Source organism: Pezoporus wallicus, unplaced genomic scaffold (genome assembly GCF_028554395.1).
Source record: "Pezoporus wallicus isolate ANWC-B61680 ecotype Strahan unplaced genomic scaffold, APGP_CSIRO_Pwel_v1 contig_6484, whole genome shotgun sequence".
Classification (NCBI taxonomy): Eukaryota; Metazoa; Chordata; class Aves; order Psittaciformes; family Psittacidae; genus Pezoporus; species Pezoporus wallicus.
This window is the reverse complement of record NW_026638903.1, coordinates 3872864-3892795: the sequence shown is the minus strand read 5'-3', so window position 1 is coordinate 3892795 and position 19932 is coordinate 3872864. Positions and strand designations below refer to the sequence as shown.

The following is a 19932-nucleotide window of genomic DNA, read 5'->3' as shown; positions in this document are numbered from 1 at the left end:
CCTGAAATGTGAGTAGATCACAGCCCCCTGAAATAAGGATGCAAATTTTTACTTGGTAGCCCAGGAATTAATAAGATGAGAGAGAAGAGTTACTACTTGTCATATTTCTTTCCTTTCCAACTTTTGGGTTAAACTATGGCTTGCTTTGAATGCAAAGTAGTAGAGCTGATGAAAAGCATTATGTAAGCAAGATAAATATTAATTTCATAACCTGGTAAAATACCTGAATGAGCTGAATTGTAGCAACTAAACCAGGAGAACCTGTATTTTTGGTGCCAAGAAAACAAATTTGACTATTATGAGATAAAATATGTAAACAAAGTGAAACTTTGTGTTTGAAATTATTTTCCATGATTGGCACTTGTCTTAGGTTGTGTTTTAATAATGAAGGAGGAATTTTCATGTCCTTGACAGTCATTTTCCACATACGTGCTAGTCTGGAGGTGCATTTCTGTAGCTTTGGCAAAAGCAGCTTTATGCATTGGCAGTATTATGTTTGGTCCATAAAGTCATTTTAATCTGGACCTTTGATAACTTTTGAGTTGATTACAAGACATTTTTGTTGTTCTCTTAAAGTGCCTCCCTTTCCCTACATGTATTTCCCTATATAATATCTGGCTTAAATCTCACAAGCCAAATCCCTTCTTCTTTTTGCTCCTGAACGATTACTGGGCATGTATCTGGTTGTTTAGAGTTGTGTTTGATTTATGGCCTTAATTTGCTCTATTGATGTGTGGAAAAATGCAATTGGATGGAATTCATTCTTTTTTTTTAGCTGATGTAAATATAAGATGGATATGGACAATAGATATGCTTTATTAAAGTTATGTGTAAAACATCTCAGTAATATTTGGATTAAAAAGTTGTGAAACTTCTCTGAGATTTTTTTCTGCCCCACTCTGGCAGTGATTCAGCACATATATGGAAAGTGAGATGCTAGTAAGCAGTGGAGCTCTTGTGCCATAATTCTCACCATTTATGTCGTGTTGTTATTTACTGGTTAACATTGCAGTCATACATTTTTAGAGAGATGCTGCTTGACTGAATTGGGAAATTTCTATAAAAATATTTTTATTTTCATAATCTGTTAGCAATTCATCATGTTACTAATTTAAACTGCTGAAAGTAATGTTGCGGTTTACTTTCTTGTTTGAAGTGTGGGCAGTACATAACAGAATCACAGAATGAGATCACATTTATAATATAAATGCCAACTATTACTGGCTTTCCCTTTAGTACATTTTTGGACTAATTCTGAGGGGAACACTTTCCCCTGGGTGAATATAGAAGAATTTGAGAACCTGGTTGAGGCTTCCTTACTGTCCTTGACTCATGATTCGGTTAACTAGTTCTGCGTTATGTCAGAATCAAAGGAACTGCTTGCAAAATGAGCTTGCAGTTTGTGGTCAGAACCTCACACACATGGTTGGTTGTTAATAAGGAGACTGTTCTTTTGCTCTTTGTATAACAGTCATATTGTTGGGTCCTGTATCATGGGGAACATACATATATCTAGAAGATGACAGGGCTGGTACTGCTTTTGCAGGGAAGGTATACTGGCTTTTCTGATATTTGATAACAATAAGGGTCCAGAAAGAACAAGAACAATGGTGGGTAGAAACTTTTCTAGTAATTCCTAACAAAAATGGTTGTAATACATTTCTTTGTGCAGAATACTATTTTTTATTTTATTTTTCTGTTGAGCAGGTTCTATACAGTTCGGTACAGAGAAAAGGGTAAAGACAAGAAATGGGTTTTTCAGCTTTGCCCAGTTACAGAGACAGTGGTGGACAATCTGAAGCCAAACACACTTTATGAATTTGGAGTTAAAGACAATCTAGAAGATAGTATTTGGAGCAAGACTTCCAATCATAAGACAGTTCTGTCTAGTAAGTATTTGACATTAATTAATCAAACAGCTACTTAGTTTGACAGTATTTTTTCCTCTACTGCAGTAGAGTAAGCTACTGATCAGGTTTAAATGCTATTCCTTATGTCCCTAATAAATTCTTTAGAAACTGGTGTAACTAGAAATATTTTGTGTTTGAAAAACTGCCAGCTACTCTTCGAAGAGTTGTTCTCTACTCATTGCAAATAGTAGACTATCTGCAGCAGATTGGGCTCTTTATTGCCTTGCTGGAAAGTTGTATTTGAAGATAATTTTCAGTCAGAGAATTACATAAATTGAGTTTGAAACATGCATTGTCATGCATGTTTTTATTTGGGTTTTCACAGAAGCTGTGTACAGCATCTCTGGCTGTTCTCTCAGTCATATTTTAAGCTTTTTCTCCAAAGTCCCAAGACAATGCAGGCAAACTGACACCAAATTAACCCCATCATGTACTGCTGAAGGAAATAGGCAGCTTCCCCCTTTTAACAAGAGGAAGAGGTGTCTTAACAGACGCTGTCTGATTTCATTCATTTTCCTCAGACATTTACATAGAGGTGTTTATGAGCAGGATGTTGGTCAGAAGATGCTGCGAACACCTGTTCTTGGTACTTCTAGCTTGACTCAAAATGTGAAAAATGGGAATTCTCATGAGACCGTTATGCATATGAAGTTTCCATTTTCAAGTTGTAGGCAAGTTACACAGCTCGATATACTTGAGGAGAAGGGATAAGAGCTTGTAACATTGCAAAAGCCCTCATACTCCCTAATAAAGAACTTTTCAAGCCTTCTTCATGAACTAGAAAGCTATAACTTTTAAGTACCTGCTCAGTACTCATAGAGTCATTTTTGCAGTCCAGAATAATGCCATTGTTAAACCATGAACTTAATGTGGAGAAGCATGATAGTCTTTTCCCATACCTGCCTCACAAGAAGGAACTGCTGTATAGCTCTAAAGAGGGCTTACTAAATGGCTTTTTTTCCTACATTTAAACATTTTAAAGCAATCTGTACATCAAGTGCTAGACTATATTTGAGCAGGAGGCAGTGAAGAGTGCATTGTGTTTATAGTTTAATGCAGTGTTCAAGAATAATTGAAATGTCCACTGTCATCAACAGACCTGTTTGTATGGAATGTATTTCTAAATGCTATTTTTTATAGACTATACATTTTTAATAGGCTAGAAGAATGGTTCTTGTAAGTTATGGAGACAGATAGAGTTTGGTTGAAAGATACTTTCTGGTAAGAGTTCATATTCTATGAAATGAGATTTCTTTTTACTAGAATGTAGACTTGTGTATTTGGCGGATGCTTCTGAAGCACCTAAATCCAAGGAGCTTACTATTACCCTGTATTATCTGCATTCTGTTCTACTGATAAATTATCTTCTAATCAGAAAGTTGTAAGCACTTTCAGATTCAAGCCTTTCATATTGTCAGGGCATAGTAGGTAGATAAGCTGCAGGCAGTAAACAAAGAGTGAACATTTATTATTCATTTGTAGCCATCTTTCTGCATAGGAGCTTACCTGTCAGCAAAAATGTCCAATTTTTAGCCTGTTTTAACTACTGTCATGTAGCAATTCAAGGTTTTTTTTATATATTAAGAAGCATTTCAAACTAAAACACACATCCATCACTATAGATTTTCTTTCTTTACTGTAGAATATATAAATGACTATAAACTGAAATTCCTCTTGCATGTTCTTGTATTTATTGACTCCACAGACCAAATTTTTGTTATATACTAAACATGTTGGGAGGAATTGGGAGGAAAATCTGGTTTTAATTCATTATTCAGGGAAGACATAAAAGACATGGCAAAGGTTCTACATTTACTTAACCAAAAATTATCAAAGGAGATGAAAGTGTCTTATTTCTGACCATCTCAGCATGATTTTCTCATTAAATCAGTGTGAAACATTTGTCAGCTTTGCCTTGTGGTTAAGCAAATAGTTCCTGAGAAGTATCAAGCACTTTGAAAGATTGATTTTTCAGGATAGCTTGCCAACTTAAATGTGTTTCAATTGATATTTCTTTATAGTTGATTTGTTCCTAATGTTTATCTGTTTTGGATGGAAGTATGAAGAAATATGGTAATGTTTAACTTGACTCGTCTTTACATGCCTGTTCACAAAAGGAGCAGTAAGGTGTAAAGGTGGAAGATGTAGATGAAGTGTGAAGTATCATGTTAGAATATAAGAGGTGCTGGGAGGTTTCTCCTGCATCTGCATTACAAGAAGTTTCTAATACTAAGAAGCTAGGAAAAAAAACATAAGAGAAAAATTTCAGGTATTAAATCCCTGGGTCACTTTGTTTATATTCTGAGATAAAGGAAATCATGTCAGACCCAAAGCGAAGTGATACGCTTGTGCTGTGCTACCAGTGGTAAATCTGTATTTCTTTTAGAAGAGCACTTAAAGAGCACAAGACTATTGGAGACTTTAAAACATGCTGCCTTTAGCCAGTCCTAGTACCAGCCTGAGAGATGGGATGCAGAAATTCCCCTTTCAAGTTTCTTCCTTGCGTATTAATGTTGTGGTTACGTTAAATTTATTCAAGAAGGCACCTCTGAGTTCTTAGTAGGGCCCAATGATGACTTCAGTTCTTCTACTTCCTGCTGTAGAATAAGAAGAATACATTTAATTTTCTCTCTGTAAAAATGTTAAAAGGAGGTTTTGCAGGTGATTTGATTAATCTGGAGAAATGAGACCAAAAAAACTGTTACACAGTGTGTTTTTATACATAGTATTTAAGCCTCCTAACTTTCCTAGCTATTGAAAAAGGTGAATACATTTGGTTTACTTTGCTTTGGACAAAACAAAAATAATTCTATGTAATTATCTTTCTGTTAAATCAGGCAAAAAGGTAAATGGACAGCTCCAGAATGTGTACAAGTTGGTACCTAATTCCCAGACACAGGTATGAGAAACAGTCTTTTTATTTTATACCATGTTTATATTTTGTATGGTGAAATGTTTGCTTCTCTGTTAAAGTGAGAAAGACATTTTGGCCACAGATTGCCAATATAAAAAAAAAAACAAACTATTAAATCTAAAACTAGGTAACTCTATGAAGAAGTGTTTATATATGTGAATTGATTAAATGATTGGGAACTTCAGCTGAGATGATGACATAAACTGATTCTGGTTTAACGAACATGGTACTGATGGTGTTCTGTGTGTGAATTCTAAACATAAAAATTTGCTTATCTCTTTGTGCTAGTCAGGTTTGTTAACCTTTGGTATTTGTGGCGGTCAGTTCATTTTGTGATAAGGTAGTGCTTTTATTTCATAGAGTAATCTTGTGAATACTCAGATTTTCTGAAATCCTTAGTCATCCTACTGGATTCACTAGTGGTTCTTACATGTGAGGAAACTGTAGAACCAGAGGAAGCTGGAAGGGGCAATTTAATGTGCTTATCAAAATTGGTAGGCAGTTCATTAAATCCTTGCAAGTGGCAAAGTAGAATTTTTAACTGTTTCATCACAGCATTCCAAGATTATTGTAAATAAATACATAAATACCAATATTTATTAATTTCCACCTTTTTTGTTTGCTTCCCCCCCCCCCCCCCCCATCTGGTATTTGCCAGAACAGCTGTCAAGCAATCATGGGTGCGTTTTCATATGTTTGTGGATTCACACACGCAGATACTTTTCGCTTCCAAGAGCCAAAGCAGAAATGTAGCATTTGTATGTCAGCTGAACCTGTTAGTGGACTAGTTTTAATACAGTGAAAAAGAGACATTTTATTCATAACTTTCGAGCGTTACCACCTCTACTATGAGGTTAAAATTTCTTCTTATTTCCTTTGCTTAATTTTTCATCAGAGTGAAAATTTCAGCAGCTAATCTTCTGTGTTTTGCTTTGTTTTGTTTTTTTGTTGTGGTTTTGCTTTTTTTTTAAGGTACTGTCCCTGACTAGACTATGGGATAACTTCCCGAGGAAAGTTTTAGAAATCCTTGTTACTTCAGACATTTTAAAGGATTGACTCATGAGTAATGATTGTTATGAGGGAACAATCCATTCTTCACAGTTCTCTTCTGCCTAATTTTCCAAATACATTCTTGGTAGGCACTGGTCCTGTATGGTTTCTCACTATTCTTTCTTCATATTGTGCAATATTTTCAATGGTCTTTAATTACCAAACCTGTAATTCCTTCATGAATCAAATCACAGTCCATTACATGCATTTTCCTGTAGAAATAATTAGGTATTCATTTAGGACAGTAATACTTTGATTATAGCATTACATACAGAGTTAGAGCAGCATAATGCTTAGATTATTGGAAGCACAGTTGTGTCTCACATTCAAGACAACCTCTTTTATCTGTAAGTAATATGAAGCCAATTGATTATTTATTCAAGAAGGTGCTCATCTCATTATGTTGGTGATAAACTCAACCTTACTGTTGTTCCCATTGGTCCCATTAGCATATTTAAAGTTACACACAACATCCCAAGGCCAGGTAAATTCATTCTGACATACAGAGTGCAAGCTGAGTTACTTTACTCTTCTTAGCAAACCCTGTGTGCCAGGATGCTGACTCTGTTATGCTGCTTCTGTGGAAGTAGGGATTCTATTTATGCAAGAGAAGTCCTGAGAAAGTAAGCTAAAACCGTTTTCCAAATATTTGCACAGCTCAAGCATGAGAGGAGGACTAGAGCCAACATCTAGTCTTTTTAGTTAGCTTCACAGGGCTTAGCTCCAGAGCAGTACTGTTTTATCAGCCTCCACAGAAATACGAGAACATTTCATAGATTATTCTAAAAAATCTCTTATCCTTCTCACTTTAGTGGTACAAAAAGCCACAAAACTGAGGCTGGGAAGCAGATACTGGCAAGCTCTTAAGTTACGTTATTATTTCAGCTTCAAAGGTATTAGGTGGGGTATGTTTCGGGGATGCAATCACATCATAAGTGCAAAGCCAGCATGAGTGCTATTTAGGCCAAGCTTTGTTTGTGCCTTATTTTGCTCCAGAGACACAACTGGCTCCTATCAGCATGGTCCGAACTCTTCTCTGTGAAGAGACATTTTTAAAGGGTGTTTATTAAAGCAACATTACAGATCTATCTAGTCATTCTGCCCTTTCAACATTAGTCACATATCAGCTTGTGTTTCTTTTGGCAGGTTCATCCTTTAAGTTTGACTAAGCTCCTGGGGCTGTGTAAGCTACAACTAGTGAGAGGAGGGAAGAAAAGGAGAGTTCTAGAGTTGGTCATTCTTTTTCCCATAAATAATGGGTGGTGGTAGGGTGGGGAAAATGCAGTAGAAATTTATTTCCTCTTCTGTCTGATTAGGTTTCTGTAATTTCATAATGTCAGTTTGAAAGGTGGGGTCCTCTTGGATATATATATTTATTTTTTCCCCAGCCAAAAAGCAGGACTCATAGCTTCTATCAGTTGTAAAACTCTAGAAGAAAACGTGCCCGCCCTTCGAAAACTTAATCAATCCAGATTGATTGTAATGCTTCCTTGAGGATTCTCTTATGTGTATGACAGTTATTTGTGGATATTTGGATATGAGAGGCAGAAAGAACAAGTATCTCTTAAAGTAATGTTGCCATATGCCGTTTGAGAGCATGTCTGAGAACTTCAGTCCTTTATATTATACCATAGGATTATGGTCAGAAGTTAAGGTGCCTGATTTATGATATAATTTACAACCCTAATTTTCCTCTGAAATTAATAAATACCTTACTTACCATCTTTCTTCATTCGTGGAGATGCCACACTAATTTTAATAACTACTGTTCCTAATACCTATATGCTTTATGTTGTCTGTTTGGAAAATAATGTAATTGTATAATATATAATAGTGTTATTCCTACAAATGACATGCTGATGTTTCTGAAATTGTTTGTCCGAGTAGTAGATTCTATTAGACATAGAAATATCTAAAATAGACACTTTTTTCCAGACCAAAAGGAGAGGATTGATGAAACATTGGTAGATTTCAAAAGCAACACTTTCAGATTCGTGCAAGTGAGCAGTGTAATAATATCAGCTGTGGAAATGGATTTCATGTCACTACAGCTTGAGAGCTGTTTCTTTGATTTGATTTGTATATTGGTTGTAGGGCTTCTGATGATAAATACAGTAAAATGAACACCTCCTTCTGATAAATGCATTTCATCCCTCTTCTCAGTCATATGAAAAGCAGGGTTACTTCTAAAGCTGATCATCTGCTGCAGATTTTTTTTCATTTGAAGGCACAATAGAAATATAAACAAGGTTAATAAACAAAGGTTAAGAAATAAAGGGAAAGTAACTAATGTAAAAGGAAGATTATTTTTTATCCTTCATTAATGTCAATGATTGAAACCTCCAGTTAATTTCATATCATGTTCATGCCAATGTGAAACCGTTACTAGGCAGCAGAGAGTAATGCCTTCCACAGAACAAGCAGCCTCGCTCCATTTCCCTGAGGAAAGGGCCATCCTACTTGCTGAGATTTGCTTTTTTCCAGCTTCTTAGACTTTGCAATGTGTCTGATGTGTACCCAGCCATTGCTTTTAAAGCTTTTTATATATATGTATATATTTAGAATAGAGCAAAAGTAGTAAACCTTAGGTAAATAATTAAAGCTTTGTCTTCAAATGCTTAATTTTCGTGGAAGTGTTCTTTCACATGAAATAGACCAGATGTCATGAAATCCAAAATGAACATTAACTGATTCAGACATTAGTGGTGTACATTTAACACAGAAGGGTAATTGTCTGAGTTCCTTTCATTCTTGTAACTCAGATAGAACTGGAAAAAAAAAAAATCCACTTTAATTGTATTTATTAGTTTTGTATTGCTGTCATTAACAGTCTACCTCTTCTCATCGCCCAAGTGTATTACTAAGCTTTCAGAAGTTGTTCCCAGTGCCCATGTGTGGTAGTGAATAGTGATATATAATCTTTGGGATCAGCTGTTTTCTTACTTTTAATAAATGTGGGGTCCATTCATGTGTTTCTTATGTTTGTGGTATTAAACGCTGGAAAAGATCCACACTTAAGCAAAAGGTAATCTGGGTTAAAGACAAGTGAGCAGCAGGAAAGTCCGAGTATTTAGCATAAAGATGTGAGAATATGGGTGGCTGGCCAATTATACTTTGGAAATAATTTCACCAAATAAAATTACTTTGAGTTAATCTCCTTTAAGCACCCAAGACTGCTGATAGTTTACAAATGTGCACCTGTTTCTGGAATAGTTTGTGTTCTAAATATATATTACTGAGAATATATATATATATATCCTGTGACCAAATTTGTATATGCGTATGTTTCAGATGTTTTGTTGTAGTTAAAATTTCAGCATTTCAAAGTCTTCTGGTCTATTCCCCAGTGAGTGCTCAAGAGATTCTTAAAAGAAAAAAGGATTCAGGATTCCTAAGCTGCCAAACACTGGTTTTGTGAAGCAAAATGTCTTAAGCTGAAAAAGAAGGAGATAAAAATGCTGTATTACTATACTAGCCCATGGGAATTGAAGCAATAGTGGCCAGGGCGAGGGCCATATCCAGTGTTAACTTGGGGCAGTCATGGTATTGGATTGAAGCCCTCTGTTTTTATTGCTAAGAAAGTTCAATTCTGGCAGTTATCCCAAGGCTTTTTTTCTTCTTTCCTCTCAGCTTAAACTGCGTGATAATAAGAGGTTGGTCCCTGTCACAATAATCAAACAAGGTAAATTTGTATGCCTTTTTTTATTTATTTGATTCTTACACTGTGCAAGAGTAACTTAACATTAAAATAAAAAATAAACCAAACCTCTGAACCTCTGACTTGGATGTGAATGTCATGAAAGTTTCCTTTTAGAATAGGTGGAACATTACAAACTACCATGTATTTTAATTGCAAGTACTATTAAGCTATTACCTAACTGTGTTAATAAAGTGAGCTACTACATTGCATTATAAACAATGACTTAATTGAGTCATTAAAAGGACACAGATCAGTGCTGATTTTTCGACTGGATTGTCCAGGTATGTTGATCTCCCAGATATGCATAAATTGATAGTCAGGTGTGAAGGGCAGCAGTATGGATAAGATTCATGCTATCAACATTTTTGTGGGTATCTTCAGCTAAGTCTTCGACTTAGACTCCCTTCTTCTCCTTTCCCTGGTCAGTGGAGATATCTACAGTAGACTTACACATACTGTCCTTTAGAAATGCTTGTTTCTCTAGTAGGGAGAGGTAGCATAGTAGTAATCTTTGAAAATTAAGTACTGAAATATAGCTAGTAGAAGCTAAACTGCAATTAAAACTTGGTAACAGAAACTGTATAGAGAATAATTTTAACTAATAAAATTAAGCAAATTGTCTTTGAAGGTAGTTGACAGTTCAGGAAAAGGAAAACACTGGAGGGTGGAGTGAAAGCAAAATACAGTATTACAAGTAAAATATGACTGTATTGGCATACATACTTTTTTTTTTTGAAGACTTGTGAATAGCAGGGTAATAAGATGGCCTGGAGCTGGCCCTATATTAATATAAGCATAGAATGTCATTCTTCAGCAAGGATATAAACCTGATACACTAAGGGAGAGAGAGATGCACAGTTAAGAGGTGATGTAGAGGAAAAGCAGTTTGAAGTCCCTTGAACTCAGTGTAAATACAGACAAGATTAGGATGGTGTCCTCATCTCCAGTTATTATGTTGAAAGAAGATTTTTGGAATGTTGAAGCTTGTCTCATGTATGGTTTTGTTTCTTGTTTTTTGGTTTTTAAAATTTATCTTCTAATATCCCTCTGTTGTCTCCACAGTTATTCAAAACCGGACACAGTCAAAGACTTCAGGTAATTCTTCGCTCCCAGGAGCAATATTAGGTGACTAGAAGATATTTTTATTATTTTTCTCATCTTTGGCTGAAAATTAGAACTGTGTAAATACTTTCAGTTTTCTTGATCTTGATAGTTCTTTTCTTGCATATCAAAGGGTATTTTGCAGCTGGTACCTATGGTTCAAGGATGATGTAGCCTAAGAGAAATAGAATCATGTTATTATCATAGTATTTAAAAGAAGATATTATCATTGATTAAGCCAAGAACTTCTTTCATAATTCAATAAAGTTCTGTGGCAAAGATCTTACTGAGATGAGGGGTTCTTTTTATTTCTTTTTGGTTTTAAGGTAGTATACATACAGGCAAACCTCTGATATATTAGGTTATAGTTGTGTGTATTGTAACTTTCCTTGTAACTAGAGCTTAACGTTAGATCTCGGCCATAACTGTTTCTATGAAGGCATTCATTTTCATGCTTTCTGTTTGTGTTTGACCTATAAGAACAGATAGGGAAAACCAGGGAAAAAATAGGGAAAAGACTATCATAGGGAAAGGACTATCATAGTGCTTAGCGTGGTGAACTACTGGTCTGTCTGAAGTAGATAGGAAAGGCTCACAGCATCATGTCCCTCGTGACCAATTTATTCCTGGATTCAGGAAGGTGTTTAGTCCTTTGTACATATGGACATACTTTATAGAGCTGCATAACTTTGGCTTAAGTTTGCTTTGTGAGAGTTTTAACATATTTCTATGACTGAGATACTCACTAACCATATTTAGTGTTGCATCCTCCAGGCCCACCAGACAGAATGTCCAAGCATTTGTTATACAGCAGAACTCCAGGACTGAATGTTTTCAATTCTGATTAATTGTGAAATGGTAATACAAAGAGTGATATAAAGAGGAAATAGCACCAAATAGGATTGATAATTACTGAATAAGACTAACTAATGTGTCAGATAATCAGACTAAACTCCCAGTGGTTCAGTAGTACTTGCTCACCTATCTCAGAGGGTAGACTGTATTTTTCATCCCTTCTGGAATTAATGACACTCATCTTTCTGTGTAGTGCATCTCATTGTTCCGGGTCTCAATGAAACTCAGCAAAAACTTCCCCCTCTCCTGCCAATAGATGACATACATCAAGCATCCACAAAAAAAATGGGTAAGCAGAAATGAACTAAGCTTGTATTGTTCATGAGCAGTATCAGAAGTGTAACAAAGTGAGATCATATGTGCAAAAAGAAAAGTCCTTCTTTTTCCTCCTTTACCTTATTTTTTTCTACTTGTCTAATTAATGATTAGCTTGCACTTATAAAAATTCATAGAAATCTACTTATTTTAAAACATCTCAATGGGGTTTTAAGGTATTTCACAGCCATTTGAAGTAGCTTTGATACATGGAGAAGAGTAATCTAGTTATTTTTATGGAATTCAGGGGGTTTGTTTTGTTTTACAGTCTATGCTTTTTCTTTTTTTTTTTTTTTCCTAGGTTATATCTTTCAATATATGTCTTTAAAAATGAAAGTCTGTGTGTCAATTTGAAAGACTGGATTTTCAGTGAATTTTAATTATATGAGTCCTGGCTTGAGTGTATGTGAGAAATTGTTTCATGAAGAGAGTCTTATTTATTATCTGTAATTAAATCAATGAAAAATCAATGAAAAATGGTAACCAGAAATTAGAACATTCCAGTACAGGTTTCATGTGGATCTTTTGAATATGCCTGAAAACCACAGGAACAAGATTAATTGAGGCTTTTGTTTAAGATCTGCAAACTAGCATTCGACTATCATCACAAACCTTAATACTGCCTCCAGTATCACAGTATCACAGTATCACAGTATGCTAGAGATTGGAAGGGACCTCGAAAGATCATCTACTCCAATCCCCCTGCCGGAGCAGGAACACCTAGATAATGTTACACAGGAATGTGTCCAGGCGGGTTTTGAATGTCTCCAGGGAAGGAGACTCCACAACCTCCCTGGGCAGCCTGTTCCAGTGTTCCATCACCCTCACTGAGAAGTTTCTTCTCAAGTTTAAGTGGAACCTCTTGTGTTCCAGTTTGTACCCATTACCCCTTGTCCTATCATTGTTTGCCACTGAGTAGAGCCTGGCTCCATCCTCGTGACACTCCCCTTTTATATATTTATAGACACTTATAAGGTCACCTCTAACGTTTTCACAGTACTTCTTTCACAGACTAGAGTTCTGGAGCTGGTGACTTTTGGCTTGGCTTAATACTTGATTTGAACTCCAAACAACTGCATCAGATTTTATTCTTTTTTTTTTCCTTTCTTATTTCTGCTTTGTTTAATTTATTCTGTTACTCCATTGATGGCCATGGCATATTCTCAGGCTGGCTTGCCTTGCAGTAATTAAACAGCAGTGCTTGTTCCTGTTAAGATACAGTGTACATGTGAGGGTAGAGTTAGATAGTAGGAAAATATTTGAATGTGTTTGAGTAAGAAGTAGAAATAATATTATGCAGGAAAACAATACTGTTTTTTCAGATAGGTCATACAGTATAAGAAGGTAGAAGGTATAAGGTCATAAGTAGTATGCACAGTAAAAATGGGAGAATGTGACAATGAGCAAAAGACAGGAAAAAAGACAAAGGTAACTTCAGTTGACCTAGAGATGTCAAGCTTCTTCAGCAGGCTGACTGTAGAACTTGGACTTCTAAATTTGAATGCTCAGATATGTCTAAAATAGATAGCTGGTGCAATGCCAGTTTGGAGCTACTTTTTATGGTAGTTTACACAGACACCTTTGTGAAAATAACCAGAGCAGAGAGGTGATGTTTTGTTCTGTTCTACTTACTATGTGTTCCTTAATAGAGAATGTGAAGTACATTGGTATACACACAAATAACTACTGGATTTCAAAGGAGTGTAAAACATGGAAGCATCATTGCTTGTAAAGCAAAAGTACTCTGAGAAAGAGTTTAAATGTATAATATAATTGACAAGAAGACATACTATCCAAATCTATACAGATACCTTTCACTGATGTCTGGGAATGATGTATGTCTACAATAAAATGCAATAAGACTTATCTGTGTGCGGAGTTATGACTAATTATAGTTTGCTGACACGCTGCAACTACTCTAATTCTGTATTATTTAGAAAAGTCAAAATAATGCATCAAAGAATATCATACTGATTGAATTCTCAAAGGCTTTTTTGTTGGTTTTTTTTTTCTATAAAAACTAGTAAAAATCTTACTATACAAAGTGTATTGCGTTAGTCCTCAGTGGAAAAAAAAACCCACAAGTGTATTATTCAAGTCAAAATTCATTAATTTTCTTATATCCACTGCTGAAATATCTTTCTATCTGTTGAAATAGAAGGCTATTGTCATACTACTGTAATTTTTAGAAGTAATGTAACTGAAAATAAGGACATGACTAGTATGAAATTTCCATTGTATTTGAAGATTTATTAGACTATTCTTTTATAATGCTTAGAGCTATATTGCATCTTTGACTTTTGAAAAGCATTTTTGCTGTTAATGCTTGAAATGCTAGAAAATGAAAAACCCTGAGGACTATTTTGCACTATGAAAGTAATGATTCATAAGGCATTAATTTCCATGCTGTAAATTTTATTTTTAAGGAATCATTTAATGAACAAAACAAATTCAAAAAAGCACGTGTTTAACATACCTAGATAGATGTTTGTACTGAGCTTACAGTGGAAGTTCATTGATTCCTAAAGGTATTCAGCTTTCCACATTTGTCCATTTCATTTTACTTTGGCAAACTGAAGTAGGATAAAAATAAATCTGTAGTAGAATAGAGCAGATTTGCAATTACTCTCTTACATTTTGTCCTTTAGCTAAGAATGAAACTCGAGTGTGGCCTGCTGAATCCAAAACACCAGCAGTTCAAGAAATCTCTCCAGAGTCTCTCCCAGGTAATGAAAATTCTGTTTTTAGAAACTGTGGAATATTTTTTCCAAATATATTAGCTAAAATTAACTTCATCTTTGTGTTGCTCAATCTGCGGTTAAAGGCGGTAATGGGAAAACAGGAGGATAATGTGGCTGAATTAGTAACCATGAGTGGCAGGTGTAGATAAAAGTCTGAATAAAATCTGAATTTGAGGGGAAAGTTGTTAGGTTTATAAAAAACTTACAACCGTATCGTTGTGGGGTGCTGGATACCTTGAAATTGTGAAGCATGGCAAAATGAGTTTTCTGGTGATGCGCCTTGAACTTCTAACTTCCATGAAATATGTGAAGAAGCAAATTAGAGATAATAGTATGATTATGCAAAATGCATGCGTGACCTTAAGATGGAATGATCACTGTATCAAGCTCAGAGGCTTAGAGGATAACAACATGATGATCCATTTAAGTTCAGTTTTGATCACATTAATCTTGACCACACTGTCTTTGTGGACTTACTGGTCTTATTAATGTAAGTGGAAGCTGTTCACATATATGGGAAAGGGATATAAAATTTGGTTCTAGACTCATATTCAAGGTTATATGACTGTGAAATGTATCTTACCTTGTATATTTTGAAGACTGAAGTCTTTTATCATCTACTTGTGGCTGAAAAAATATCATTTATTTAAAAGGACTTACTCAGATGCTAATTTCTTATACTGTTAAAAAACACGAAGTGATGTTTTAAAACTCACATGATCTACTGGCTTCCTTTGCTTAGGGAACAAGTAAGTGCAACATAGACTACTTTATCAAGTCATAAGACAAGTATAGCCCTATGGCTTAACATTTGTGATCTGAGAAAAAGATTGGACAGAACTCAATTATTTTGTGTCAAATGATGAAGAGAGACTCACTATCTTCTTTATCAACCCACATCTAAAATTGCGTCAGTAGTCATATACCTACCTTCATTTTTTGTCGTTTGGCTTTTATCCTATAATTGAGACTTCATTATGCTTGCTGTCTTGATTTTGCTGTCATTAGAGACAGTAGTTGACTTCTGTCAACTTCTTTGCTGAAAGGGAGAAAGAAGGCTTAAACAGTGGCAAGTCTTAAAAATAAAAAGGAATTTGTGGAAACAATATAGAGATGGTGTGCTTTGGATTAGCTTAGTCATATTATGTTGTCTTGCTGGCATTATGCTATTCCATACAGAAAGTATTTCCTGGCTGGTTGAAATTGTGTAGCACATTATTCTTTTGATATCACACAATTCACACAGATACTGCCCTTAAACATGACTGTGGATATTTTTATTCCATATGTATATCAAAGATACGATACTTTATGTCGTGAGACCAACTCAGTCTTTAATTAAAGCAAACAAGTAGACAAAAACCCTCCCAAAGAATATTTGGGAGTAAAAGAAGTGTGGGATGAAATAATGCAGCAAACTCATGTAATGATTGGCAACCATCTTTTAGACTAAACAAACCATCTTTTTTTTTCTCTCTGAAAATGTTTGTGGAATTTTATTTTTCATTCAGTAGATATGTGTTTGCTAAATTCTAGTTTTAACCATCAATTACTTGCTGCAGAACCTTCATATGAATAGCTCTTTTCTGTTCATCCTAATTATTAAGAGGAAAACAAAGATGCGCCCAAAGGAATTTATTCTCAAAGGGAGCTCTGAACATGACAAGTTTAGCATTTGTGTAACAAACAGACTGCCTCACATTTGAAAATGTGAATACTTTTTAAAAAACTGTAAATAATTTTTTTTGTTCAAATTTTTTTGATTTATAGTTTGTGGTCTCTTGTAGACTTAGATTCTGCAGTTATTTTACTGAATTAATTGCCTTGTCTGAGTAACTGCAATCTACAAATACATTTCACAGAATTTGCCATTTTGTGAAAATTAGAAATGAAAGATAATTTATAATTGGCTCTCCTGCAAAATTGTAATCCTCAAGAATGCATTCATCTAACCAAAATAATTCATCCTTGTGCTGGAATTTACTGGTTAATCAGGTAAATGCTGTGAAATGTGATGCCAGAAATGATACATCACCTGGGGAAGAGAGAATCAGTCCATTCCAGTTCCTTTGTGTTCTATAATGATGTTTATGTACCTGGCATGCAGTATTTCTAACCATAAACACAGAATTATATGTTTTTTAAGTTGCTGGTGTGTTTCATTTTGCATGATAATTGAGCAAGCAGAGTCTTTTTAGTGCCAAGCGATATAGAAGCATTTGTTGAAATTTAATATATTCTTACAGCTACTATACCATTATTTGTTTACTGAAATGTTTAGAATAATTTTCATCTTCCTCTCCATGCTTCCTCTGTGATTTTACTTCCGTATCTTTTGCTGTGGTAACCATTCCTTTCAGTCATTCTTTCTTGATCACAGTGCTGATGTAAGAGTATGACACTATTTACATTAAAGAATGTGTTCATTGTGGTTACAATATTTCAGTTAAAGAGAAAAAAAAAAGGGGGCAGGAAATAGAGAAGTAAAAGTAAATCATTTAAAAGACAAAGTAAGTTCTTCAAGTGTAATTTCAGTCTGGTCATTGCATATGCAAAAATAACTTGAATACTTAAGCATTTGAGCCAGACTTTGAGTGAGAGATCTGAGCACCAGCATTTTGCAAGGGTTGTGTTTGAAGGACAGGGTGATACATGGGCACAATTAATTGAGTTTAGCAATAGGATCTACTTCATTATATTTCATCCAGGCTTCACTATTTGAAAGTTAAGGCATAGCAATTATTTGCTATGAAAGTTTTAAGGACTTGTGCCAGAATTGACAATGGAACACTGATTTAAAAGGAGCCATGTGCTGTAGCAGCCATTGTGTCATCAGTCAGGCAAGAAGGGAAGAAAGGAGCTTGAATTATTTCAACAAGCTGAAATGTTCAGTGAGCTGGGCCTCTATTCCACTGGGCCTTTGTCAAAGGGAGTGTTTTGTGGTGTGACATAGTTCAGTAACTGGTTTTGGTGTATTTGTCAGCCAGGCATCCCATCATTTTCTTAATTTCAGGCCTCCCCTCCCTTGGCATGCACTTCCATGGAAAGACTGGTTAGTGAGCTCTTTCATGCTTTGTTTTTTCCAGACTTGTTATGATATTTTCCGCTTAGGACAAATTTATCCTTAACACAACAGCACAAATTCAAAATGCTTCCCCACCCCCCTTCAATCTTTAAAATGCTGTCTAATATAACTCAAACTACCACTGCTTTTTTTTTCTCTCAGTTGAATTGTGAGCCCTTTCATTAACTTCACAGGGAAACTGAAATAAAATAACAGCTAGAAATAACAGCACTTCACAGGGAAACTGAAATAAAATAGCAGCTAGAAATAACAGCACAGCTGTCTAGGACATGGAAGAACTGTTTTAAATGAAAAAAAAATTATAAAAGAGCAAGTTATTTCTTTATGTAACAGATTATATCAGAAATCTATCAAAATACCTTTGTCAAATAGAGAATAGGCTTGAAATGAAAAATTATCTAGAGTTAATGTTTAGTGGCAATAATTCATTTGTTGACATGTTTCCCCAAGTTCTGCTCCTTCTATTGTCCTTCTGGCTCCTGAAGGCTTCTTCTTGTGTTCATGTGGGGTATGGGAAGGAGTGAGATTATTGATTCCCTCAGAATATCTTAATTCTAGTTGTGGAGGAATAGAGGAACATGAATGAGAAGGTTAAGAGAAGTTAGAGGAAAAATTGTTTAAGAAATGTTTTCTGAAATCATTCTTGCTGTATTCCATGCTGTGACAATAGAGGCATTTCTTTCTTTACATTTAAATCCTAAACTTTCTGCCTCTTGTATCTTTTTTTACAAAAATGTCTGATGTTATTTCATATCATCCCTCAATGTCCTGTGCAGACCACAGGAGACCTTGCTTTCTTTTATCCCAATTGTAGGCATGCTATTTTTTGTTCAGCTTGCTCAGCTAACTTAGCTGACAAGAGACATACACATATGAGTGTAAGCCATCTGACCCCTAAAAAGAACACAAAGAATAATGAGTTCTAACTTTCTGTATTAGCTTTTTTTGTTGAGGTTTTTGTTTTGTTCCTGTTGTTGGTTTGTTTATTTTTTTTATGGTTGCATTTCACCAATAAGAAATGCTAGCTTTTGAAGTACTTCTGAGGTTTGTTAACTGTGGAGCTTTTCTGGATGAATTTTCATCCACTGCTTCATAAGGATAAATTCCTTTAACTTCACTCTAGAACAAAAAACGCCTTCCACTGCAGTGAAAGTAACAGCACTGTAACTGATGTAGTAGAAACTGAATTTGATCCCAACAAGGCAGCACCTGTGGAGATTCCAGCTTTTGTGGCATTGAAAAGCGGAAAATAGTGTAACACTTGTAGCTGTAGTGGCATTTATGTAACTATGCATAATGTGGAAAATGGTATGTTCTCTTTAGGAAATGCAAGAAGAACCTTATAAACCTACGTGATCAGTTCTTGCTTAAACCATGCTCAGTAGATTGTGGAAAAAGCATGGAGACCATGCTGGAATAAACAAAACTCTCTTCTATTGTGTTTTAAAATTAAAATGGTCTTTTATTAAACTTAATGAATACTGAAACTTTTTGCTATATTGATGCTGCTGGTCACCAGTAGGTAAAGAAAAGTTTAAAGGGATTCTAAAGTAAATAAAGCTTCTTTCTTCTAGCTCAGGCTGAGAAAAAACATGGACTTGAGGAATTTAAATCAACGCCTAAACCCAAATTGGTGCAAACTCAAAACATACTGGGTAACTAATTTTGCTGCTTTTTACCTTGTTTGTGTATTAAATGCTTTTTTCCCCTCAGCACACCTTTTCTGCTACTTGCTACACTCCCTTTTTATTGCTCCAAAAGAAGTCCTAATTAGTGATTTCTGGTTCCCTTTGTGTTTCCAGCAATTCACACATGAAATGTAAATTACGATGCATCTAGCTCTGGCTGAACTGTGGCTGTTATACGTACGATTATTACTAGCGGATTTGATGAGGTGATTCAATGTTTTCTGTCTATGTGGTCTGTATGATTGACATCACATAAAATTTCCATCAGTAAAATTAACTTCAGTGATTAAACTGAAATAATTACCTCCTTGTTTTTCTTCTGTTGACAGGTTCATCTAGGTAGCATCAATAGTGATGCAAAAGTAAAGTTTTGTATTGCATGTGACATGATATAATTGTATTTGTTCCTGGAGGAAAAAAGAACTTTACTGATTTTTTTCAGAGTGTCTCAGAATGAGAGATTTCTGATCGAAGTAGTAGTTCTGGGATTTCAACCAGCATCTACTTACTTCTTTGCATTCAGAATTCTAAATTCTCCAATGTTGATTTTGTTGCCTGTATTTTAACCCCCAA

The 19932-nt window shown here is 35.1% G+C and overlaps 1 protein-coding gene across 1 annotated transcript in view; it reads left to right on the top strand.

Annotated features, from left to right (window-relative positions):
- The window catches only part of ABI3BP (ABI family member 3 binding protein), a 159594-nt gene that overhangs the window by 42332 nt on the left and 97330 nt on the right, over positions 1–19932 (top strand). Inside the window, 7 exon segments of the mRNA XM_057413009.1 lie at positions 1708–1889; positions 4748–4809; positions 9505–9556; positions 10637–10699; positions 11724–11819; positions 14494–14571; positions 19246–19326. Coding sequence (XP_057268992.1) covers positions 1708–1889; positions 4748–4809; positions 9505–9556; positions 10637–10699; positions 11724–11819; positions 14494–14571; positions 19246–19326 — 614 coding nt within the window.